Below are 25,180 nucleotides of genomic sequence, written 5' to 3'. Positions count from 1 at the left end.
TAAAAGGCAGGAGTTCCTTCCGGCTGAACTATGTGGGTGCAGGGACCCAAGTACTTGGGCCATCCTCCACTGCTTTCCCAGGTGCTTCAGCAGGGAGCAGGGCAGGAATTAGAGCAGTTAGGATGCCAACTGCAGCCTGCCGGGGATGCTGGCCCCACAGGTGGCCTGTTAACCTGCCACACCACATGGACCCAAGTAACATATTTAAACTGTTTCCCAATGGCTTCAGAGTTTTTTTTTTTTAAAGATTTATTTATTTTTATTGTTAAGGCAGATATACAAAGAGACGAAGAGACAGAGAAGATCTTCCACCCACTAATTCACTCCCCAAGTGTCCACAAGGGCCAGAGCTGAATCAATCCAGAGCCAGGAGCCAGGAGCTTCTTTCTGGGTCTCCCATGCAGATGCAGGGCCCCAAGGCTTTGGGTTGTCCTCGACTGCTTTCCCAGGACACAGGCAGGGAGCTGAATGGGAAGTGGAGAAGCTGGACACAAACTGACGCCCACATGGGATCCTGGCACATGCAAGGCGAAGACTTTAGCCACTAGGTTAGCACGCTGGACCCCCAGTGGCTTCAGTTTTAAGAGACATAAGGAATAGCCACCGGGGTTATTCCTTATACACACATTTTTTTCTCCACAAGCTCTGACATGCCAAGGGCTGACAGGCACACTCACTTTTTCTGTTAGAAGTGGAGCGCTGTGCACAAGTGTGTCTTTCTCTTCATCCTGGTAAGACAGAAAAAAAAAAAATCACTATTAAGACCAGACTCGGTTTCCAGAAGAGGAACTGCGTGAAAAACCAAACTAAGACACCCACACACAGCCAGAAATTGGCAATTTCTACAGGTAAGAGAACTTGTTGCCCACAGGAGACACTTTAAATGAGCCCTGAGAGAAAAGCAGGCATGAGCCAAGTGCCCCGAGCGAGGCTGACTGCCCAGCGGTGGTCAGTGCAAATCCGAGCAGGACATTCACAGGGCTTCGAAACTGTGATGGACACCTGAAGTCAGGAGCGTGATCACGTGGCCTGGTTCTGGCTGCGACATGAAGTGCTGGCCGTGCCAAGGCGTGCCCCTGCCAGCCCTGGCCGGCTCTAGGACATCCTCATCACCCATGGAAACCGGGGGCCAGCTACTCGGGCAGCACTGTGCTGCCGCCCGTGAGGTTGGCATTGCATGTCAGCTCCAGTCCCAGCTGCTCTGCCTCTGATCCATCTTCCTGTAGCCGGTAAGGTGACAGAGGACAGTCCAAGCTCCTGGTCCCTGTCACCCACCAGGGGCAGTAAGTGGAGCTGCTGCTTGGGATGCCCAGATCCCATCCTGCAGTGTCTAGGATCGAGTCCCGGCTACTGTCTCCCGTTTCATCTCCTGTGATGCTCCCAGGAAGAAGTAAACAGTAACCCACATGCACGTGGGAGACCCAGCTGATGCTCCTTCCGGCCAGTGGGGAGTGAATCAGTGCAAGGAAGATCTCCCTCCCTCTCTCTCCCCGTCTCTCTGGATCTCTTCCCACTCAATAAATAAATATCTGAATAGATACATGCTCAAATAAATATTTACTTCTTAAAAATTTAAACAAATATAATCATCTGCTCTTGATTAGATTTATTAATTCCCAACGGGAGTAAAATTAGTACTACAATCAAATGGAAACATTTTAATATTTAATCATTGCCTCCCTAAGTAGACACTATATAGAGTGACAGTGTTAAAACAACTCAAAGAGTGAGGAAACACTTGTCTCCACGTTTAGAACAAGTCGAGCGGGCTCTACTTACCCAGGAATAATAGATCACTTGTGTTTTACTATTGCTCACCAACTCCTTGTTGTTTGCAGGGTTAAAGGTAACATAGTTCTGAAACATATGCAGCACGGAAATTTTGTTTTTTGTTAGAATACAATTTCTGACATGCCTTGGTTAAACTGAGCATTAAAATAATTTAATGAAACAACTGAGCAGGCTTATAAAATGGAAAAGGCACAGCATTTGGTAAGCAGTGAGAGCTGCATTAAATATTGGTTGGGACAATAACCAGGGCCAAATATGTTTCCTTTCTAGTCTGATTTGATTCATTGTCTGTAGATTGGAATTAGCAACAGTAAGACAGAATTTGCCAATGGCCATTACTCTGTGCCCTTTTGGACAGAGATGTTTATATACATTTAAAATATATTTATTTTTGGGCCCAGCGCAGTGACCTAGCAGCTAAAGTCCTCACCATGAAGGTGCCAGGATCCCAAATGGGCAACAGTTCTAATCCTGGCAGCTCCACTTCCCATCCAGCTCCCTGCTTGTGGCCTGGGAAAGCAGTCGAGGATGGCCCAAAGCCTTGGGACCCTGAAACTATAGGTGACCCTGAGGAGGCTCCTGGCTTCACATCGGCTCAGCTCAGGAAGTTGTGGCCATGTGAGAAGTGAATCAGCAGATGGAAGCTCTTTCTGTCTCTCCTCTCTGTAAATATTCCTTCCATAAAAATAAATGTATGTCTTTTTTTTTTTAAGATTTATTTATTTATTGGAAAGTCAGAGATACAGAGAGGAGGAGAGACAGAGAGGAAGATCTTTTGTCCGTTGATTCACTCCCCAGTGGCCGCAACAGCTGGTGCTGCACCGATCCAAAGCCAGGAGCTAGGAACTTCTTTCCGGGTCTCCCGCATGGGCGCAGGGTCCCAAGGTTTTGGGCCTAAGGCGAGGACCTTAGCTGCTAGGCTACTGTGCTGGGCCCAATAATAAATCTTTTTAAAAAAGAAAGAACAATACAGAAGAAAGAACATAAGGTCAATGGGTCACAATAAAAAAGGTAACGTCAAGGGAGCTGGCACGTGGCGCAGCAGGCAGAGGGCTGGTACTGTGGTGTAACAGATCGGGTGCCACCTGTGGTGCCAGCATCTATGGGTGCTACTGGAGCCCCAGACGCTGTTTCTGATCCAGCTCCCTGCTGATCCACCTGGGAAAGCATCAGAGGATGGCCCAACAGCTTGGGTCCCCACACCCGAGACGGAGACTCAGACGAAACTCCTGGCTCCTGGCTTTGGGCCAGCCCTAGTGCTTACTGCCATCTGGGGAGTGAACCAGTGGGTGGAAGTCTGTCCTTCTCTCTCTGTAGCTCAGCCTTTCAGATGAATACATAAATCTTCAAAATAAACAGTCTAGCTTACATGTAATTAGTCTCAGAAGGAGAGGAAAGAATGTGTTAGAAAGGATGTTTAAAGAAGAAACACGACTGAGAATTTTCCAAAATTGAGTAATGTGTCTCCAGTTCAAGAGACCTTGGAGAGGGGGTCGCACTGTGGGGTCGCAGGTAAAGCTGCCTTTTTCAGTGTCTGCATCCCACAGGGGCGCTGGCTTGAGTTCCGGCTGCTCCACTCCCTATCCAGCTCCCTGCTGAGGCACCTGGGAGAGCAGTGCAGGACGGCCCCAGTGCCTGAATGCCACCCATCCAGATAGGAGACCCAGGGCAAGCTCCAGGCTCCTGGCTTTGTCCTGGCCCCGCCAGGCCATTGCAGCCATCTGGGGAGCGAACAGGTAAATGGAAGATTTCTCTGTGCGTGTGTGTGTCCCTCTGTGCTACTCTGCCTCTAAAATACATAAATACATATCTTAAAAATAAATAAATAGCTCTACTGCACTCAAACACAAACTGAGCTGGACTCTGGCCTTGGCGTGACTTGGGGCTGCGCTCACCTGGAGGCCGTAGTCTGTGGGGAGCTCCAGCGTACAGGCTGGCGTTTCCACTGCTAACGTCCACTTCCAGATGCACACCTTCTGCAGAGGGCAGCAGAGGGAGCGTGAGATGGGCTTTGGAGATGTCTCCTGCTGTGATGTTGTCGCTCTAGATGCCCAGCTAGAAGCCCTGACCCTGTGGGGTGAAATCTGGTCGCCTCTGAAGTCTGTCACTCACTGGGACACTTCCGACAGCTCAGCCAGCTGCCAAGACCATCCTGGGGTGGAGGACCCCCTTACCTGGGCTTCGGCATCAGAGATGGTGGCCAGGTACTTGGCGTCACGGGTCATGGCAATGGCCCTGATGCCATTCCCGTCTGGGCAGCTGTCGAAGATGGTGTGTACGGGGATGCTGCAGGACAGGGAGGGGAAGGAGGCCGCTGGCTCAAGGGGGTCCAGCGGGGCTGAGCTCAGCTCACACCTCCCCAGACACCACAGCACGGGAGCCCTGTGGACTATAACACAGCCACACAGAGGAACAAAGCAATTATGCCTGCTCTGGCACTGGGGAGCCCCAGGAACATGAAGCTGGGTGCATGGTGACATTCACACTGGGATTCCATTGACAGGACTTGTCCAGCATGGGAAACTCCATGGAGACACACAGAGGAGCAGGCATTAGGGTTGGGAACATGCGGATGGCAGGTGACTGCTCGGTGGCATGGAGCCTCCTGGGGTCACGAGAATGTTTCTGAACCGGGCAGAGGTGATACTCCACACACTGTACCGCTGGCCTGCACACTTCAAAGATGGAATTCTACCTCGCTCAGTGGAAGCCCACCTGGGGGCTAGGGGCGAACTGGTGGCCTCTGTCCTGAGTGTTCCCCTCTACTGGGCTGTGGCCCCATGCCAGGTACTTTGCAAACGCAAAACGAAGAGTAGAAAACGAGTAGTTATCCCAGCAGTGTGGTTAAGGCCCAAGTGGTCCACCCTCAAGGAACTGGGTCCAGGTCCCCAGACTTGACTACGCCCCGCAGGCTCCCGCTTGTGTAGACCCTGCACAGCAGCCGCAACGTCTCACGCATATGTGTACCTGTCGCTCTTGCAAGAGACCTGGAAGAGACCATCAGCCCTGGCCCAGCCCCGGCTGCGGAGGGCGTCTGGGGAATGACTCAGTGCACGGGGGCTTGCTCTTTTTTTTGTCTCTCAAGTAAATGAATAAAAATGTTTTTACAACAATTAGTGAAATGTGGGGAAGTGGCCAAGCTTGGGTGAGAAAATATATTGTGCAACCACAAACACAAGAAAAAAAAGAAGACATTTGAATGTGTGTGTAAGGGTGAGTGTGTGTCCACTGGCAAGGTTTCTTTGGGGAACCCCTCCAACTGGACCACTGGTCTCAAACTCCAACCACGGGAAAACTCACAGGATCTGTGGTCTGACCATGGAGTGCATGAGTCAGAACTGGGCCTCTTCAGTTGCTGAAGACCACGAGGGGACAGCAAGCCCAGATGGGCAGAACAAATTTGACAACTCCCCCAGCCAAGCTTTGACAGCAAGTACCTGGGCAAGCAGATACCCTAAGGTGGGCTATGTCAGCCAATGGACCTTGGAAGGATTTCTTTAACCACGGAGCAACAAAATCAACATCAGCTCAGAACTATAGAAACAGTAAGACTGTCTACATGATGCTGTGTGACAGTATGTGTGACACTGCATGTGTGTGTAACAGAGTCAGACACCTTGAGCTGTGCATCCTGCTCCACTCTGCCTGGCACACCCTGGCTGGAATTACGCCACAGCGCTAGATGCCAGGATTCTAGCCAAAGGAGTGAGACGGCAGCCTCCACGGAGTCAGGCACTGCATGCAGGAAGGAGCCACGCAGGTGCAGGTGCAGGGAGCAGGACGCATACCTGAGCACGAACTCCAGCAGTCATCTCCAGCCAGAGACCCCCAGCACCTCCCTGGCTGGCCCCTGCCACGTCTGAGCAAGAGGCACTGACCCATGTGAAGGCACTGCCTGCACTGGGGGGTCTCATCCTGTAGCTGCTGACAGTCAGCCTTCCAACTCCCCCTCCTACACACACCCCGCAGCCCTCAAAGCCTTCGAGGTCCTCAGAAACGGGTGGGGATGGAGACAGGGCACAGAGGGAATGAAGGGAAAGCTGGGGTTGGGGACACAGCCACCTTGATCTCAGCTTTTCTGTAAACCCAAGACACCTCTAGAAACCATCTCTGAATCAGACGCAGGGACAGAGGGGAAGCATCGTAGGGAGCAGAGAGAGGGGGCAGGGAAGCTGCAGGGCCAGCTCCGGGCCAATCCTGACACATCCTGTAAACGGAACACAGCCAAGGAGAGGCGCATCAACCACAGTGTGGGGGCAGCTTCAAGTGCAGGTGGAGGCACTTGGCATGACCACCAAAGAAGGACTGGCCTACAGACTGGACAGGGATGCCCGCCATGGTGAGTGGGAGACTTGCCATCGGGTTTATGCTTAGAGCTCGTGGGAGCTGGGTCAACGCAAGTCAGCCTCGTGCGGCTGACCCTGCAACACCAACAGAAGGACTAAGTGCCGGCATTGCTGCCCGAACTGGGAAGAGAAAAAAAAGAGAGGGAAAGAGAGAGAGAGGAGGATGGTGCCCGGCCTACCCTGTGAAGGAGTCCCAGATGATGATGAGGCCCCCTGGCCCCCTGTCCGCCGTGGCAATCCAGCGCCTGTCCTCGCTGACACACAGGCAGGAGATGACGTTCGGGTGGCCCTGTATGGGCAGGGAACAGCTTTCAGTGCCCCCTGCCTCGGGCACAGCCAGAAGCTGGGCTCCCCGCTCCCATTCCCCAAGGAGCCTGCAGTACCTCTCAAGGTCCTGGGGCTGAGAAGGCAATGAATGCTACTGGCCCCTTCCTGTCCCACGGCCCTGACCCAGGGGTCTCTCCATCTCCTGGGAGGCAGGTGTACAAACACATGTCTCCACGGGGTGAGGCTGACTCCAGCTCCCCAGCATTCTCCCATGCCCGGCCTCCTGTCTTCACCCCACCCACTCAGCCTAGGCAGAGGTCTCTGCTCCCCCAGCATTTCTGGCTGTTTCGGATCCCTCGTTTGCACAGTCACTTGTTTGACTGAACATCAACCTCCCTGCTCTGCTGGAGGCCCCCACGGGCATGGACTAGATCTACATTTTGCTCTTGATCTGACAAACACCAGAACCTGAAAGAATGAGCTGATGAGTGCATGGCCAAGGCTGCTCCCAACCACCTGACCCTCTAGGGCTCCCCACATCTGCGCACATCTGCTCCACACCTGCCCCGCTCCCACTGCTGCTGCCATACTCAGTGATGCAGTTGACCACCTCCTGCTGGCTGACTGCCCTCCTGCTTCTGGCCTTCCATAAAGTATGCTGGCTCCCAGGCATGGTGCTGAGTACTGGTTGGGGCCTAGGGGAGCACTCTGTAATGAGGGCTGGCACTGTAGCGTACTAGGTTAAGTCACCACCTGCATCCCCTATGGGCGCTGGTTCAAGTCCCAGATGTTTCACTTTGATCCAATGCTATGCTAACGCACTTGGGAAAAGCAGTGAAAGATGGCCTAAGAGTTTTGGATCCTGTCACCTATGTGGGAGACCCAGATGAAGCACCCGGCCCAGCCCTGCCCATTACAGCCTTCTACAAAACAAACCAGTGAATGGAAGATCTCCCTGTCTCTCTAACTCTGACATTCAAATCGATCAATTTTTAAAACAAAACAAAATTCTGAGATGGGAACAGGTATTTGGTGCCTGGCTCTGCCTGTGCTTCAAGTTTCCTACTAATGTGGACCCTGGAGTTCAAGTCCATGTGTCCCTGGCACACGTGTGGGATACCTGAATGGGGTTCCAGGCTCCTGATATGGCCCGGTCCATCACTACATATTGCAGACAGAGACAGGGGGCCAGTTCCTCATGCTGCTGCCTACAAGAACTCCCTCCAAAGCAGGCTGGGCCAGGGCAAGATGGGTCCTGGACCTTGTGCAAGTGTAAGCCTCCTCCCTGGGGGAAGACAGGGTACCCACCTGGAGGTGGTACTGCTTGTTCCGGAAGGTGTTGTAGATGACCACGGTGTGTGCACATACGTATAGAAGGACCCTGTGGCGCTCCTCGCGGATGTAGAAGACAGGGAGCGAGCTGTTCCACCCGTACGTCCAGGTCATGGTCTGGAAGATGGGGGAACACCTGGTAAGGCCCGCAAGGGTGCTGAGTGTGACGGCAGTTGCAGGGCTCCTGGGCAGAGCGCCCATGGCGGTGTGGGATGCAGGGATGAGTTTACATCTGGCATCAGAAGAGCCTCATCGTGGGGCAGGCAGCTGCCATGACTCAGTATGCAAGACACGCCTGCCATGGGCAAATCCACGAGACAGAAAACAGGGCGGCGACAGAGGCACAGCAATGGGGAAGCATTCTAGAATCAGGCTGCACGGCCCTGAGATGCGCCATGAGCCAGTCACGGGGTGAGCTTCATGAGGATATGAAGAAAGCATGAGTACATCCAACGCACAGCCACCATGGGGAGCAGGAGGTCACATCCCCTTGTGGCTCTGCCCGTGAGGGTCAGAGACAGGAAGCAGGGAGAGACGAGGGGAGCAGGAGGGAAGGGTTCTAGAGAGGGAGCAGGTGGGGGATACTGTCTGTCTGAGCAGGCAGATGCACTCATGCTCCAGACCTGCACCCCACACGTGTCCAGTCAGCCAATGCTGTGATTATTTTACCACAATGTGAAAAAAAAAATGTAAAGAGTCAGCTTAAAACAGCATGTGAAATATTATCTGCATTTAAAAAGCAAATTTTGGGCCTGGCGCAGTGGCCTAGCAGTTAAAGTCCTCGCCTTGAACACACCGGGATCCCACGTAGGCGCCAGTTCTAATCCCGGCAGTTCCACTTCCCATCCAGCTCCCTGCTTGTGGCCTGGGAAAGCAGTTGAGGACGGCCCAAAGCCTCGGGACTCTGCACCCATGTGGGAGACCTAGAGGAAGTTCCAGGCTCCTAGCCCCAGATCGGCGCAGCATTGGCCGTTGTGCTCACTTGGGGAGTGAATGATCGGACAGAAGATCTTCTCTGTCTCTCCTTCTCTCTGTATATCTGACTTTGCAATAAAAATGAAATAAATCTTTAAAAAAAAAAAAAAAAGCAAATCTTAGCAACTAGGTGAAGCCACCACCCACAAACCCGGCATCCCTACAGGTGCCAGTTCATGTCCTGGCTGCTCCTTCCGTGCTAATGACCCGGGAAAAGCATGGTGGATGGCCCAAGTCCATACGGGAGACCCAGTATGTGTCTGTGTTTTTCTGATTTTTAAAAAATAAAACCTCTTCTGTGATCATATAACAACTGTATACATATTGGGCGGGAGTTGGACACAGCAGTTAAGCTGTTGCTTGGGGTGCCTGCCTCTCAAACTGGAGCACTGGGGTTCAGGCCCAGGGAGGTAGCAGGCAGGCTCAAGTGCCTGGCTCCCTGGCACCCATGAGGGAGAAGAGGACTGCGTGCCGGGCTCAGAGCTTCAGCCTGGCCCAGGCCTGGCTGGCACACACCTCTGGCTGGGGGTTGAACAGACAAAAGGAAGATCTCTGATTCTCTCTGCCTTTCAAATCAATATCAGCATGTGATATTTCGCTACATGTACATGGTATAATATTCAATTCTCTTTAAGTCTAAAAAAATATCTTTTAGAAAAATTAACTAGTGGGGTTGGCACCGTGTGTGGCCTGTTAAGTCACCTCTTCCGCTGGCAGCCCATTTCCGAGCGCCAGTTTGAGTCCCAGTTGCTCCCCTTATATTCCAACTCCCTGCTGACATGCGTGGGAAGGCGACACATGACAGTCCCTGGCCTCAGCCCCGTCCTGGCCACGGAGGCCATCTGGGGAGTGAACCAGCAGGCAGAAGCTCTCTGTTGCCTCTCTGTGTTTTGCCTTCTTTTTGCCTTTCATATCAATAAATATTGTAAAAGCTAGAATTGAGTCGATTACCCAGTTATTTGAATGTGGTAGTACTGAAAGCACTTGGTGAGCTCCCCTGGAAGACAGAAACAATTTCTGGGCAGCTCCGTGTCTTTGAACGTGACCTCAGCCAGGCTGGAACACCGAGTTGCACACGGCTCTCTCCCCGTGAGGACAGAGCAGACTGCCCTCCCCCTCCTTCCTTCCCTGCCTTGCCAGTCCCATCTGCTCGCTCCTTGTCATGTGGGTTTCTATTTAGGTCTCGTCCCATGTGGGTGTGAGTGATAGAATTATGGAATCAAAATCGTCTCAAGCTGCAACCTCTAGGAACAAGATTTTTTAATATTCGGTTGGTTCTTCAAAGCCAAAGTTTTTTAAAAAAAAATTATTCTTTTGGGAAATGTGCTAATCCTCATGGCATCACGTCACCAAGTGCTTTCATCCGGGAGATCACGTCACCATTTAACAAACTGGTTCTCCACACCAAAGATCCCTGAAGGCTAGAAGCCTGGCTTGTGTCCTTTGGCAGTCAAGGTCGCAGCAGACCACTGCGCGGTTCTCACGGTCACGCACACACTCACGGGACTGCCTGGCTCGTCCGACTTTTTCTAAACCACTGGTGACCTGCAAGTCAACACTTCACTGAATCAGCCTCACTGTTCCGTGATGTTTCTCTGACTTCCAGCCCTGAGCACAGGGCTGCTCTGCTCCCTGCCTGGGTGCTGATCCCACAGTCATGTCCATCTGCTCTGAGCTCCTGTAGGCCTGCGGCCTGAGGCAGGGATGTCAGAGGAGAAGGGAGAGGTGGGAGTATGTTCAGAAAGAGAAATGATCAATTTAAAAAGAGGTAGATGAACTACAGGCACCAACGATAGAAATCTTCCAAAACAGATAAAATGAAAAAGACATTTCACAGAAATCCACCATATTTCACTGACTTGGGACAATGAAAGTTAAACATAAGCTGTGTGTGTGTGTGTGTGTGTGTGTGTGTGTGCGCGCGCGCACGTGTACACATCAGCCTGCAGGTCACACATGGGTGAGTGCATGAAGGAAGGCCAAAAGAGACACAGGTGGAACAGACTCTCACCCAGTCCCCCAGGGAAGCGGGAGCGGGGCAGGAGTGAGCAAAGAACTTCTGCCTTCCTCAGACCCGCTCCAGCAGTCTGCCAGAGGCCGAGAGCAAACACACGGCACAGGGAGCCACGTGTGCATTCAGGACACACGTTTGTACCCAAACTCACCTTCTAATTCCACTTCCCACAAATGCTGCAGTGCCCCCATACACGATGGGTTTTCACAAAAGAAGAGATGATGAAGAAAGTCAAATAAAATGAAAGTACAAACTCCAGAAGTGAAATCAACTCACAAAGGGTGTGGTTCTGTGAGGGGTCAGGCTGATAGCTGCTTCACCTTGGAAGGGACAGGACAGACTGCTGGCTGAACAAGGCCAGAGCCTGCCCAGGTCCTGCGGCACTGGAAGCCGCAGGACAGAACTTTGGGCCAAACCCCCAGGAAGCAGGCATTTAGCAGCCTGCCGGTGCCCCTCGGACCTGGCCCCAGCCCAGTCCTCAAACGCCCCCTAGTGCACGAGGACCTGCGTGACCTGGAGTGTGTCACTGAGCGTCAAAAGCAAGAATCTGCCGGGAAAGAGAAGAGCAAGAAAGGGGATGGCTTCTACCACACGGCCTTCAGGGAGGCGCAGAGGAGGAAGGAGAGTCCTCCCCACCCCTCTCGTGCTAAACCACCCTATTTTGATTCCCTCCAGGCTGTGGGTCTCAGGCACACTTTGGCAAAGGCAGGCAGTCTCCGCAAGCCACTTGATGCTTCTGCCGGTCCTCCCCCCTCCCACAGCTTTCCCTCTGCCAAGTGGGGCTTGAGGGGCTTGGAGAGGCATCTGTCCAGGTGGCAAAGGGGAGGAGTTTAGCAATGTGACAGAAAGAAGGTGGGAGGAGAAGAGAACGAGAGGAACAGAAGGGAAAGAGGGCAAAGAGGGAAGGGGGCAGTGGTGTCCAGGAAGAGAGCCGGCAGTTCAGGCAGCAGGCTGGTTAGCCTCCTAAGCAACAGACCAACTCTGTCTGGAATTCCCTCCCTGCCCAGCAGCACTATTCAAGTTCATGTTCCATCACACATGCACATCCGACTGAATTGAGAAACTCAAGCCTTCTGGTGATCTCTCCTCACCCCACCACAAAGGCACCAACTGCACCAGGCTCCCGGCCCCGGAGTGGGGCAAGGGACCCAGGGGAAGCCCAAGCCCACGTCTCACTCACCAAGGGGTGAGCCTCCAGGCTGGCGCTCTTCTGGAACAGCGCATCCTCCGTGGAGGTGTACACCTGGGACTGCCTGGAGGCTGCCAACTGGCCCGGGTGCCCCCTGACATCTTCGTACAGGGAGTAGGACACGCGCTTGCTCTGTCTCTTCTCCTTTCTGGGTGTGGCTTCTTCGGCTCCTGCCCTGGACCCCTCTTCCTCTTCATCTTGGGGCACCTGCTTGGTCGGTCCCTCCAGCCGGCCGGAGGGAAGCTTCTCATATTCACCAACCTCTTGCTCCTCCTCCGAACTGCTCGACTCCAAATCCAGATACTCATACTGAGAGCCCGGGTGTCCCTGAAGCTCATACGGGCCAGAGTCCTCTGACTCAACTGAACGCTTCTTTGCCTTGCTAGCTTTGTGGCTTTTCTTTAAAAAAAAGAAAGAAAGAAAAACATGGGGAGATGCTGATTCCAGTATGCTGTGCACCTCTAGCTCCCTGTCCGTCAGTTCCCCAACCAGCCTGCTCAGACCAGCCCTGTGTGGCAACTACAAAACGCTTTTCAAAGGAGATCGAGACCTTCTGTGGTTAAGAAGTCACAGCTTATCAGTCCAGGTCCTGGGGGACCCGTGACAGGACTCTCCCTCTGCCAAGGACCCTCGCAGGTCCTTAGACCAGGAGAAGTCGCTGAGAAATCACTAGTTAGCTCACCACACTGATGCTGGGACAGGCACACGACTCTGGAGGTCAGCCACGAGCACACCTCCTCCAGGCAGCCTCCTTGTCCTGAACTAGGCCAGGCAGCCCCTCGTGGGGCTCAGCTCTGCACCTGCCCCCCTGCACACCCTAGGGCACTAGACGGTGGGTGGTCTTGTGTTCCCCCCACCATCCCAGCCCAGACACCGCTCAACACCAAGCTGATGGTTCTGAATGGAGGGTGAGTGGCTCAGAGCTACTGCTTACCCAGGAAGTGCCCACTATGGCCAACTGAGAGTCAGAAGTCACTTTTTCCAACCGGGCTCGGTGGCGGCGGCCCTTCACTGTGGTCGTTCTCTGTATTTCTTCGGCCTCCTCTTCACTCTCCTCTTCATTCTCCTCTTCACTCTCCCCCTCCTCTTCCTCCTCCTCTTCCTCCTCCTCTTCCTCTGTAATGTCCTTTCGCTCCCCCTCTCCCTGCCCACTCTTTGCTTCTAGACCTTCCTCCTCCTCCTCTGTCTCCCCCACCTCCTCTTCTTCCTCTCTCTTCTCTTCTTCCTCCTCCCCCTCTCCCTGCCCACCCTTCCCTTCTCGGTCCCTCTCCCCTTCCTCCTTCGTCTCCCCGACCTCCTCTTCCTCTCCCCCCTCCTCCTCTTCCCCTTCCCCTCTCCCCTCTTCTCTTGTCTCCTCCTCCTCTTCCTCTCTCTCCTCCCCCTCTCCCTGCCCACCCTTCCCTTCTCGGTCCCTCTCCCCTTCCTCCTTCGTCTCCCTGGCCTCCTCCTCTTCCTCTCTCTCCTCTCCCTGCCCACCCTTCCCTTCTCCGTCCTCCTCTTCCTGCGACCACTTCCGCACTGCTGGGCGCTCTTCTTCCGACCCCTGGGGCCTGTCTCCTACTTCGTCATCCGCTTCATCTTCCTCCGCTTGGGCTTCTGTCGGCTCTGCTCTTTCTCCGGGAGGGTTTCCTTCGGCATCTGACATCCTTCTCTGTGGAGTCTCCTTGGGAGAAATGCCGGCCAGGATGATCTGCAGGGCCCGCCGCCCCAGCCTACTGCCAGGACGTGCCACACCGGCGCCAGCCCTCTACATGGTCCTGTTCCTGCTCTCGGGAACGCCGGGCCCACACCTCAACAAGCTACAACAGGGCCTCTCTTTCTGTGGGATTAGACTCTTTTCTTTAAACATTTATTAATGTGAGAGAATTGGGAGGGGGGAAGGGGGAAGAGGATCTTCCAACTGCTGGTTCACTCCCCTAAATGACCACAATGGCCTGGGCTGGGCCAGACCAAAGCCAGCAGCTCCATTTGGATCTCCTAAGTGGGTGGCAGGAGCACAGCTCAAAGCCTTGGGACCCTGTACCCACGTGGGAGACCCGGAAGAAGCTCCTGGCTTTGGACCAGCCCAGCTCTGACCATTGCGGCCACTTGGGGAGTGTAATCAGCAGACAGATCTTTCTGTCTCTCCTTCTCTCTATCTGGCTTTCCAAAAAAATTAAAAAAAAAAAAATTAAATGTACTCTGGGGTGGGTGTGGACACACCCAGGACCAGGTACCTGGGTTCAAGTCCCAGCTCTGCTGCCCATTCCACCTTCCTGAAAATACACACCCTCAGGGGGGATGGCACAAGAATGTGGGTCCCTGTGGCCCCCCAGAGATACGACTGAGTCCTCGGCCCTTGGTTTCAGCCTGGTCTAGCCTGGCAACTGTGGTCATTTGGAAAGTGAACCGGACATTTAGATCTCCCCTTCCCCTTTCAAATAAATAAGGATTTTAAAGCAGGTTAGAAGTGGAATTTGCAGCCAGCCTTTTGGCACTGGATCCCATCCCAGTATCACCTGCTCGCTCTATGAACTCACACCCTAAATGTACCTGCGGGAGGAAAAACACTCACCGCCTTTCCCAGCACAAAACTCCTCAATCCCAACCTGTTAACTGAGAGCCGACCATCGGCCAGGCCTCCGACTACCTCACAAGGCAGAGTGGGCCGTGCCAAGAGGTGAGCAGAGCCGGTGCACTGAAGAGGGATGGCCCGGGGGTACGGGGGGCTCCGCGGGGTGCAGGGGGCTCCGCGGGGTGCAGGGGACTCCGCGGGGTGCAGGGGGCTCTGCAGAGGTACAGGTGGCTCCGCGGGGTGCAGGGGGCTCCGCGGGGTACAGGGGGCTCTGCAGGGGTACAGGTGGCTCCGCGGGGTGCAGGGGGCTCCGCCGGGTGCAGGGGGCTCCGCGGGGTGCAGGGGGCTCCGCGGGGCAGAAAGCACGGGCGTTCCCCACCCCACCCCTTCAGATTTCAGGGTTCCCAGGGCCACCTCAGACCCAGCCACCTCAGTCAGATGTAGGCTCACCCGGGACCCAGACCACCTCTGACCCGGCTCACCTCAGAACGGGGCCCACCTCAGACTGGGGCTCAACCGGGACTCAGGCTCACCTCAGACCGGGGCCCCCTCAGACCCAGCTCACCTCAGACCCGGCTCACCTCAGACCGGGGCCCCCTCAGACCGGGGCTCACCTCAGACCGGGGCCCCCTCAGACCGGGGCCCCCTCAGACCCGGCTCACCTCAGACCCGGCCCCACGGTGTGAGCACCACCCACGAAGCACCCTGCCCCGCCACGAGGCTAAGGAGTCTCGTCCCAGCCCCTGGCCTTCCCCATAAACACCCCGCCAAACTTACAGAAAACGTTGATTTCAGTTCGCAACGGACCAAAGCTGTCCCGCTGCCTGGCCAGCTTCGGTCGGTAGCTCCCGCCTCCTCCTCCACGCGCTCCTTGGTAACGGTTGCCACCCAAGCTTTGTCCCCATGGCAACCAGCAGGTTTGCCGTAAAGCGAGAAGCGGAGCTGGGTGGTCACGTGCCCAGGCCTGGAGGGCGAGGGGCCGGTAGCATGGGGTGAGGTTGTGCCGCCTAGGGTCCCTCCCCGCCATCCCGGGAAACCACCGCCATCTGCAAAGTTTCGGCTCTGAAAGGATGAAGGCAAAAGGGTGGATGGCTAGCTGCAGTTCCTCTCACCTGGAACAGCCGCCCATCTCGGGCACCAAGTCTTCCCGTGGGACTGAGCAACACGGCGGTCATCTGCGTGACCTCGCTGCTCTCGCAGGGCCCCTCCGGTCATTCCGCTTGCTCACATCCAAGAGAGATGGTCGGCAGGGAACTCAGGTGGCAAGAGCCATGTGACGGCCCCCGAGGCTCCACCACTGCAGTTGTGGTCACACCAGGAGACAGGGGTCCCACACGCCCACCCCACGTCCACCGCGCTCAGCTGATTAACATGCACATATATATTTTTAAAAATCAGGAATGAGTCAGTTGGATGTTGCAAGCCATTTATTATGGTCTAAACTTTAGAAAGAAGTTGGCAGTAAGGACGGACACACAAAGTGAGCGGCAAGCAGTGGCAAACATCTCAGCCATGGCTGAGAAATAGTCACCAGTGGTTCCCCAGGCCCGTTCTGAAACCCTCTGCGAGCTCAGTGCAACGGCTCAATGGCTAAATTTTGAGCTTCTAAGTGCCGGGATCTCATATGGACGTCAGTTCCTGTCCCAGCTGCTCCACTTCCATCCAGCTCCCTGCTTGTGGCCTGGGAAAGCAGTGGAGGACGGCCCAAAGCCTTGGGACCCTGTACCCACATGGGAGATCTGGAAGAGGCTCTGGGCTCCTGGCTTCAGATCAGCTCAGCTCAAGCCACTGTAGCCACTTGGGGAATGAACCAGTAGGTGGAAGATCTTTCTCTGTCCCTCCTTCTCTCCAAAATCTGATCTGCTTTTTCCATGAAAGTAATTAAATCTTAAAAACAAACAAAAAAGAAACATAAAAATGCTCTGAAAAGAGAAAAGAAGAGCGAAGAGGGACCCAGTGTCGGCCAGCAGTGACTGCAGGCTGGGTTCTGGGTCAGGCTAGAAGCAGTTTGGGGTTTGCTGCCCTCTGGTGGCTATCAGAGGAAGCCGCCAGCATGCTGCGCTGTGGTGCCCCGGGGGCCCCCACTGGGAGCCGGATGGCCCAAGGGCCCAGCGGGATGGATGCATGCACAGGACTGGCCCAGAGCTCTAAAGCAGCCCAGCCACAACGCAAAGGGAGGTGTGGTCCAGTGCCAGCTCAGGGCAGGGCTCATCTGTTCAGCCTGGCTGTCAGTGAGAATACCCCAACCCATCCAAGCTTTGGTTTGCTAGGACCTCAAGAGACGCAGCTGGCAACAACATGGCCGTAGCAGCACCGCAAAACTGTTGTTTATTTGGGAAAAAAAGATTCCTAACAGAATCAAGTCGTATCAGCATCTGCCAGGATAACTCCCACAATCTAGAGAATTCCCATTCAGGGCCGCAGCCTCATTGGCCAAAGATGCCAAGCACGACTTAAGCCGTGAAAGATGCCTTCATCCAGAAAGATCCTCCAGGGAGGCCTCGCCTCCACAAGCAGGCTTCCAGCCCCTTCCAGTTCGTCACTCGCCGAGAGAAGATGAAGACATCCACATTGGACCCAACTCCAGGGCATGGAAGTGGCTATCCTGCTGCGCCAGGAACGGTCATCTCTGCAGAAGGACAATGTTGCAGCTGGAAGAGGAAAGGAAGGGGACGACACTCAGGCAGAGCAGGAGTCCAGGTGAAGGAAGGAGCAGAGAGGCACTCATGAGCCAGGACTCCCGCCGGTTCTGCACCTCCACTCTTTTGGCACCTGGGTGGAGCATCACTTCCTGTGCATGCAGGCGTTCCCGTCACTCAGCACCCCCACCCCTGGGTCCAAGGGCTAGTGGGTGCCCACAGCACCATGGGAAGGGATAGGAGCAGAGTTACCCCAGCAGTCCTTTCCCAGTCCAGCGCTTCGGCACGAGTCTGAGCTGGTGTTTCTGTCCTTGGCGCAGCACTGTCACAGACAGGGGCTTCTGCAAGGAAAATAAGCCCACCTCATGTCCACCTTGCTGAGGCTGCAGGGGCCGAGGAGCTGTTCACAGCCGCCAGCCTGGGAAGGTTTGTTCTTCCAGCCCAAGCCTGGTGAGCGGCCAGTGGGGCTGCAGACTGGTACCACAGTGGGGCTGCAGACTGGTACCACGGTCCTGGAAACACAGCTGTTTACCAGAACAAGCCTTTCTAGGCACTGGAAGGGTTCATTTTACAAAGTTGCAAGATGCCATAGCCTAGAACTATTCAAAAGTTAAAAACACTCAAAACATCCAAAACCTCCGTCAATAAAGTATGGCTACAATACCACACAGAGGGGCCAGCACCAGGTGCAGCCAGTTAAGCCCTGTCTACAATGCCAACATCACATACGGGTGCCGGCTCAGGTCCCGGCTGCCGTGTTTGGGAGAGCAGCAGACGATGACCCTAGGCCTTGGGCCCCTGCATCTACATGGGAGACCCGGAAGAAGCTCCGGCTCCTGGCTTCAGCCTGGCCTTCCCAGGCTGTGTAGCCACTTGGGGAGTGAATCAGCAGATGAAACTCGCTCACTCTCTCGCTCTTTCTCTCTGAAATTCTGCCTTTCAAGCAAATAAATAAATGTTAAAAAAAAAAACTTTTGTCTTTCCCTCTATTCCTTTCAAGAAATTAGTAACTCTCTAACTAATAATAATAATAATAATAAAGTTTTTGGGAAGAACATATTAAAAGCAAACAAACAAACCACAAAGAGTGGTCACTCCCAGACAGAAACCCTCCTAGAAAAGGTAAAAGACTACGAGAAAGGAATTTCGGCACCGGCATGGCGTCATGGCGTCACGGCGTCATGGCGTCACGGCGGCCAGGAGCCCCACTCACCATCTCACTATGCTGCACCACAGTGCTGATGTGATGCAGTGACTGGAAGTTCTGGGTGTTCACAGAGCCAAACTCCAGAATCTCATCACCCACCTGCAGACCCTGGAGAAGAGGAAGCAGCAGGCTGAGCTGGAGGTTACACGTGCTTTGGAAGTCCTTCACACCCTCCAGCACCCAACTCAGCATTAATGCAGAGCTCTCGTTTCTACGAGGCAGAATGGCCCAACGTACAGAGGTCAGGCATTGGTGCCCTAATGAAGAGAGAGGCAGAGGCAGGTTGCTCCCCGCCCCCGCTGGGGGCTCCTTCCAGGGTTGATCTAACTAAAGGCAGCTGGTCTTCCCATCACTCAAAAACCAACTGTGGCTCTCCAGGGTCCTGATCCAGTGAACAGGGCAGGAGGGGACAGGCCAGTCTGGGCCCATTCTGTTCAGGAGCCAAAATGTGAACAAGACAAACACCGGCTCTAGAAACCTCCAAACAAGGAGTCACAGGCCCAAGGCGAACCCAGGACCAGAAAGATCCTTTGCTTGGGCCCTAAAAACACTGATGGCACGTGTTTACCCTTCAGACACTCTCCATGCACCAGGGGCCGTGGACACAGCAGGACACAGCACAGAGCTGCCGCAGAGTCCTAGGACTGCCCAGGGGCAGCACGCGGTGCCACCTTAGGAGTCATGTGGCTTGGCACAAGTGCCTTCAGGTCCCCTCCTTGGGGTAACGCAGTTGAGACTGGTCCTATCCCAGAGGGGACTATGGGATGAAGGTTAAACTGTGTCCACAGGTCAACTTGTACACAGATATCCTAGCCATGTTATTCCTGACCGTCACAAAGTCAAAACAACCCCAATGTTCACCAACTAACAGCTAAACACGAAGTGGCACAAGGGAGAAAAGACAGCCCCAGAAAGGGCTGCAGCCTGCACAGGCCACCACGTGGGCAGACCTCAGAAACATCCACAAACGAAAACATTTGCAGAGGGTGTGTGTCGCTGACTCCCTCTACATGGACCAACAGTCCCATGGCAGACTGGCGCTAGCAAGGTTTGGGGTGATGGCTGCCCGGGTCAGGGTTCTGACACTGACTGGCAATGACTGCATGGCCCTGCAAACGGACTAAAAGCTACTGAGAAGTGCAATCCAACAGGGGTACTTCCTGTTAGGAGATCCACATCTCAACACCGCAGTTGAATACTGCACAAATCCACCAGGGCAGGGACACAGCCCCCACGGGACACTGACAGCCGCCAGCAGCCATGCTGAGCCCAGCAAGGAGGAGCCCCAAGGATTCTGCCTGACAGCCTCTCTCTTGGGACGTCTGTCCCAGCCATCATCAGGAAAAGCTCTCTCTTCTACCAAGTTCATGGACAGCAGGGGCTGGTCTCTCCAAGAACCCCAGCTCCCTGACCCACAGCACCCCCGAGTCCAGGATTACCGCAATGCTGGCTGGGGAGCCGGGGCTGACGCTGTTCACTCTGGCAAAGGCCTCAGGTGGACTGTGGCTCTCGGGGTGGCCCAGCTTGTGGCTCATGGCCTCTTGCTGGGCCTCAGCCATGTCCCGAGCCTGCTTCTCCTTGTCGTGAGCGTGCAGCTGGTGCAAGGCCTCCTCCACCTGCTTCATCACCGCCTTGTGATCATTCTGCAAGCCTGGGATGGAAACCACCACATCAGGGGCCAAGGAAGACAGCAGAGGACACCAGAGTACCGCGTTTGGTCCCTGGACATTTAAATAGTCTCTAGCTAAGAGCCAGACACAGGACCAGAGACCTGCCCTCCTGAGGACCGCATGCCAGTAAGGAAAGAAGCTATGGCACAAGTCCTCACAGTGACATCCAGGGACGGCTGGGAGCCTGACCTGCTGGACAAGCACCTCAGGAAGTCCTCCCAAAGGCAAAGTGCTCACTGAAATGAAGAGCTGGGCAAAGCAGATGCTGTCCCACGACCAGGAACTTGCAGGTGTACTGCGGTCATGCAAATGGGTGAATTAGTGGGTGGGACAGGGGGAGGAAGTGCAATGTGGTACAGTGGGTTAATTGGCCATTGCAACACCAGCACCCCATGTTGGAGAACCGGTTCAAATCCAGCTATTCCACTTCTGATCCCGCTCCCTGCTAATGCGCCTGGGAAAGCAGAGGAAGATGGCCCAAGTGCTTGAGCTCCTGCCACCCAGGTGGGAGCCCAGATGGAGCTCCAGGCTCACGCTTTTGCCCTGGCCCAAAGGCATTCAGGACATTTTCTAGAAGATGAAAAATAGATTTTGCCATCTCTCTCTCTTAATAACACTTTCTTTTTCAAGTAAATGAATAATTTTAAGTGATTGAATGGTGCTTAAATCTTCTAGAAGAAAAACCTACTACCATGTGGCTGGGGACCCTCAGTAAAGAGAGGCAACAGGAGGCGCCCAAAGGCCTCCCTGCTCGGGGCTCTGGGCAAGCACTTACAGCTGGAGGCAGAGCCAGGGTCTCTAAAGTTTGTTTGCTTTCTTTTTTTCTTTATTTCTAGAAAAGCTGGCAACTGAGGGCTTTGGGGTAAAGCTCTCTGGATTTGCAGTTCTGGTGGCTCACTCAAAATGTGAAAGTGCCCCCCACGTGACAAAGTCCACCAGGACCCCTGAGGTAACGCAATGAGCAGTGTTACTGTAGGCTAGAATTCCACTCAGAATTCAGATGTTTTTCTCCTCCTAGACAAAATATTTGCATAATGTGTGTGTGTGTGTGTGTGTGTGTGTGTGTGTGTGTGTGTGTTTCTGTATGATTTACTTATTTGTTTAAAAGCTAAGAGTTATAGAAGATGGGCGAAACAGCCAGGGGTAAACCAGGCCAAAACACCTCCATCATGACTAACGACAGCAGGGTACCCAGGATTAGTGAGCTTGTTTGTGCCACACGGCAGGAAGCCCCACCAGGGCCACTCACAGATGATGTTGTGCCTAGCGGTGCGGACTTGGTACAGGTCCACGTCGGCCCGGGGGTAGCCCTCACAGTCCACCAGCGGCTCGTCCATTCCAACTCCTTTTTGCTGAAAGAAAAAATGGGATAAAAAAAGATTTCATGACAGAAACATCTTCCAGACCTCCTTCCAGGCCACTTCCTTCAGAGCCACGGCCACAAGGACTGCGATGACAGCTGCCACTCCCTGATGGCTCAGCACAGGTCACAGGTGGGTACACACTATCTCGACTATGTACTTTTAAAACAGAAGTTCCTGAGGAACAGTGCAGATAAAACCAAACATGCCCCAACAAAAAATTAAAAATTAAAAAAAAAAAACCCAAACATGCCTTCCCTGCCTCCTCCACCCTCCCTCCCACAGGCAGCTGACACCTGGCTGCCGGCCTCGCAGCTGCAGGGGAGGGAGAGCGCCAGAGACCCCCAGCTGTGGCCGGGCTTTGATCCTGCTAAAAATAAAAAAGCGCAGAGGCTTCGGGCCCCTGAAGCACACACCCATGTCACCGGTCATCTCCAGGGAGTGGGGCTGGCTGGCCCTGAGCAGCGAAGGACACTGCCACTCGCTGGTTCACTGCCCAAACATCCGCCGTGGCCAGCACTGGGTCAAGACTGAAGTGGGGAGCTCTACCCAGACCGCTCACGGCTACAGCCAGAGCAGGTGATCTCACCCCAGGACGATGTCAACGCTGGCCGAACGGCGGCCTGGAGGCACTTCGTGCTCTAAGTGTTGAACTGTGACCTCAAGGATGCTTTTCTACAATACAATTGTTTCAATATTTTACAGTCTCTTCCTAGCTAAGCACAGAGCACCAGCCCTGCCTTCCATCGGACTGATCTGATCGGTCCTGATCAGTCCTTCCACAATCAAGCGGAACTCCTCAGCTTAAACCTTTGCCTGTTTTAAGTCTCACCTTCCCCATCAATGAGACTGGAATCGGAGCAAGCATTAGCCCAGGAGCTGAGACACTTGCATCATGAGCTGCAGCAAGCTACAGCCTGAGTCCCAGCTCCTGTACGTCCAATCCAGTCTCCCAATACAGTATCTGGATCCCTATCACACACACGGGGAACCCTCATGGAGTTCCTGGCTCCTGGCTTCAGCCTGGCTCAGCTCTTGTTCTTGCAGTCATCTTGGGCACAAGCCAGTGGACTCCCATGCTCTGTCTGTCATTCTACCTTTGAAATAAAACTACTTTTTTTTTTTAAAAAAACCCTGCATCCCACACTACAAAGTGCTGTGGTATGAAGTCCAGTCTCAGCTCCTGACTCTACTTCCTGTTGGTGCCTCGGCCGATCTCTGGCTCCGTGGGTTCTGTGGCGGGGTTCCTTCCATCCAGGTGGGAAGCCTAGATTGGGGTTTTGGCTGCTGGCCTTGGCGTAGCCTGGCCTGGGGCCAGCGCAAACATTGGGGAAGTGAATCAGCAGATATGAGCTGTCTTTCTGCCTCATAAATAAATGAACAAAAATTTTTAAATAAAGTAAAATGAGACTAAAGACACTCACCTCTCTGACTACTTGCTGGGAGAACTAATGGGCTGTCCTGATGAGGCCAGGCTCACATGAGGTGCAGCATACTCAACGGGGCCCTACACGCCCTGCGTCCACATCCCGACCCCAGAGCCTGGGAGGGGAACTCATTTGGGAAACACATCTTCTTGCAGGTGTTACGAAGGACCTTCAGAGTGACCCTAAGGGCGGGGACTCAGGTCCTTATGAGGGCAAGCCAGAGGGAGAGCTGAGAGAGGAGACGTGGACACGTGAGTGAAGAGGGAGGCTCGGAAGGGAGCTGCTCTGTCCCCTGGCCTTCCCCGGGGACTGGCCCAGGATGCCCCCTGCACCCCAGATGCTCAGATGCTCGAGTCCCTTATGTAGAACAGCACAGGATTTGCACAGAGCCTGCACGCATCACTCTATACCTAGAACCCGACTGCCACACTAATGCCAGAAGCAGCTGCCTTATTATGTTGCTTTGGAAACAATGACAAGAAAAAAAGTATGTGTTGAGGATGTGAGCAACCATCTCACGTATGTCCACACTGAGCTCAGCTGAGCCAGGGGATGAGCACCAGGGGTGTATAGATGTATACAGAGAGGAGGAGACACAGAGAGGAAGATCTTCTGTCCGCTGATTCACTCCCCAAGTGACCGCAACGGCCGGTGCTGTGCCGATCCGAAACCAGGAGCCAGGAATTTCTTCCAGGTCTCCCAAGCAGGTTCAGGGTCCCAAGGCTTTGGGCTGTCCTCCACTGCTTTCTCAGGCCACAAGTGGGAGCTGGAAGGGAAGTGGAGCAGCCAGGATACAAACCTGTGCTCATATGGGATCCCAGTGAATGCAAAGCGAGGATTTTAGCTACCAGGCTACCACACCAGGTCCTATTTTTCTTTTTTCTTTCTTTTTCTTTAAGATTCTTTGAGGAGGGCCCAGTGCGGTGGCCAAGCAGCTAAGGTCCTGGCCTGGAACACATCAGGATCCCACATTGGCGCCAGTTCTAATCCCAAAGGCCCCGCTTCCCATCCAGCTCTCTGCCTGTGGCCTGGGAAAGCTGTGGAGGACCACTGGTGGCTCATACACAAGGCACCGCCTCACCTTCCATCTGACAAATTTCTTCCTGGGGAGGGAACAGTGCCAAGCTGTGTTGAGCTTCCGGCGGCAACGCCAGCATCTCACAAGAGTACCAGTTCGAATCCTGCCTGCTCTGCCTCCTAGTGCGCCTGCGATGGCAGTAGATGGCTCGCTGGGGCACCGCCAGCGCTTCAGCAGACCCCGGTGGGGACCTACGCATTGGCAACCCCCGGCAGTCTGCCTGTTGCATTCATTTCAGGGTCTGCTGGAAAAGCGGCGTCTGCCGCCTCGACCCCCCACAGCCCCTCAAAGGGGACGCGAGCACACCCAGGGTTCCGAACCTCCCACGCCAGGCCGTCAGGAAAACAGCCGGCAACCTTGCATCAGGATCCAGACACCGGCGAGTTTTATTGAGTCTGAGGACGCCTCCGCTTGCTCCTGTCGAAGACGCGGGGGACACACGACATCGCCCATCTGCACAAGGGGACGCTCCAGCGTCCTCATTTACACCGCTCTGCCCGCCCACGGAGGCCTCGCGGGCCCACAGACGGCCGCGGGCCGGGGGAGCTGGCCCGGGCAGCGGGCCTGGAGGCGCCCCACGCCCGCCCGGGCGCCCCGAGCCCGCACTCACGCCCTCCAGCACGTCGTAGTAGGCCTTGATCTGCGCCTCGAGCTCCTCCTTGCGCCGCATCAGCTCCTGGATGTCGCTGATGGTGTCGGCGCGGGCCTGAGGGGCCTGGCCGCTCGACGTCGCCTCCTTGTCCGACATCTTGGCCCTCGCCGCGGGATCCTGCGACGCGGGCCGCCCCGCTGCCGGGCTACGGGACGCCGGAAGGCACGGGCTACGGCTCCGCCTGTGGACCAAAACACCTCGGCCGTGCGCGAGCGCGGGGAGGGACGAGGGGTGAGGCCACGGGAAGCCACACCCTGCCGGGCCCTGTGATCCCGGGGCGGCCTGGATAAGCAGAAGTGTGAGTTCTGGTCCCTCAAATGTTACAGACTGATGTCACCCTGGCAGCACCCCCAAGGCGCTCAATTCTTCCCTTCTTCAAAAGCCTCGAGGGTTTACAAATGAGTTTGCGTCTTTAACCCACATTTTACCACTTCTAAACTGCTGGGCTACATCCAGTTCCAGTTTTCACCACTTACTGCAGTCCATGTCTCGGAGTCTCAGTTTGCTCATCTGTGAAATGGTGTAATTCATGACACAGAGCTGTCTCTGCCAGCAGCCCTGCCTCTTTGTGGATGCCCACATGTCCTACATGGTCCTAGGAGCTGTGAGATGCGTGCTAAGGCCTGCGTAGCTGGTTAAAAAGGAAATGAGGGCCCAGTGCAGTGGCCTCACAGCTAA

At 54.6% G+C, this 25,180-nt stretch overlaps 2 protein-coding genes across 3 annotated transcripts in view; both read right to left on the bottom strand.

Annotated features, from left to right (window-relative positions):
- Nucleotides 1-13,559, bottom strand: part of CFAP251 (cilia and flagella associated protein 251) — a 37,194-nt gene extending 23,635 nt beyond the window's left edge. The window contains exons 1-8 of the mRNA XM_040986854.1: nt 13,233-13,559; nt 11,906-12,223; nt 7,713-7,853; nt 6,317-6,426; nt 3,966-4,077; nt 3,687-3,767; nt 1,780-1,857; nt 678-728 (exon numbers count right to left, since the gene is read on the bottom strand). Of these exons, the coding sequence (XP_040842788.1) occupies nt 678-728; nt 1,780-1,857; nt 3,687-3,767; nt 3,966-4,077; nt 6,317-6,426; nt 7,713-7,853; nt 11,906-12,223; nt 13,233-13,559 (1,218 nt within the window). The remainder of the gene's footprint in view (nt 1-677; nt 729-1,779; nt 1,858-3,686; nt 3,768-3,965; nt 4,078-6,316; nt 6,427-7,712; nt 7,854-11,905; nt 12,224-13,232) is intronic.
- A 3,219-nt stretch (nt 13,560-16,778) lies between these two features.
- PSMD9 (proteasome 26S subunit, non-ATPase 9) lies at nt 16,779-24,693 on the bottom strand. Of its 2 annotated transcripts, XM_040987054.1 has the most exons (6): nt 24,461-24,690; nt 21,234-21,336; nt 19,754-19,965; nt 18,321-18,422; nt 17,360-17,448; nt 16,779-17,119 (listed from the first exon to the last, which is right to left on the bottom strand). In XM_040987054.1, exons 1-6 carry the CDS (start codon nt 24,596-24,598, stop codon nt 17,092-17,094), a joined length of 672 nt encoding a protein of 223 aa, XP_040842988.1. In that variant the 5' UTR covers nt 24,599-24,690; the 3' UTR covers nt 16,779-17,091. The 2 variants fall into 2 exon arrangements, with proteins under 2 accessions (XP_040842988.1, XP_040842990.1); XM_040987056.1 differs by lacking the exons at nt 19,754-19,965; nt 21,234-21,336 and having other exon boundaries at nt 24,461-24,693.
- Between the last annotated feature and the right edge of the window lie 487 nt (nt 24,694-25,180).

The sequence above is a fragment of the Ochotona curzoniae genome, unplaced genomic scaffold (genome assembly GCF_017591425.1).
Source record: "Ochotona curzoniae isolate NIBS_2020 unplaced genomic scaffold, NIBS_Ocur_1.0 contig_46, whole genome shotgun sequence".
In the NCBI taxonomy this organism is placed as follows: domain Eukaryota; kingdom Metazoa; phylum Chordata; class Mammalia; order Lagomorpha; family Ochotonidae; genus Ochotona; species Ochotona curzoniae.
This window is presented reverse-complemented; position numbering and strand designations above follow the sequence as displayed.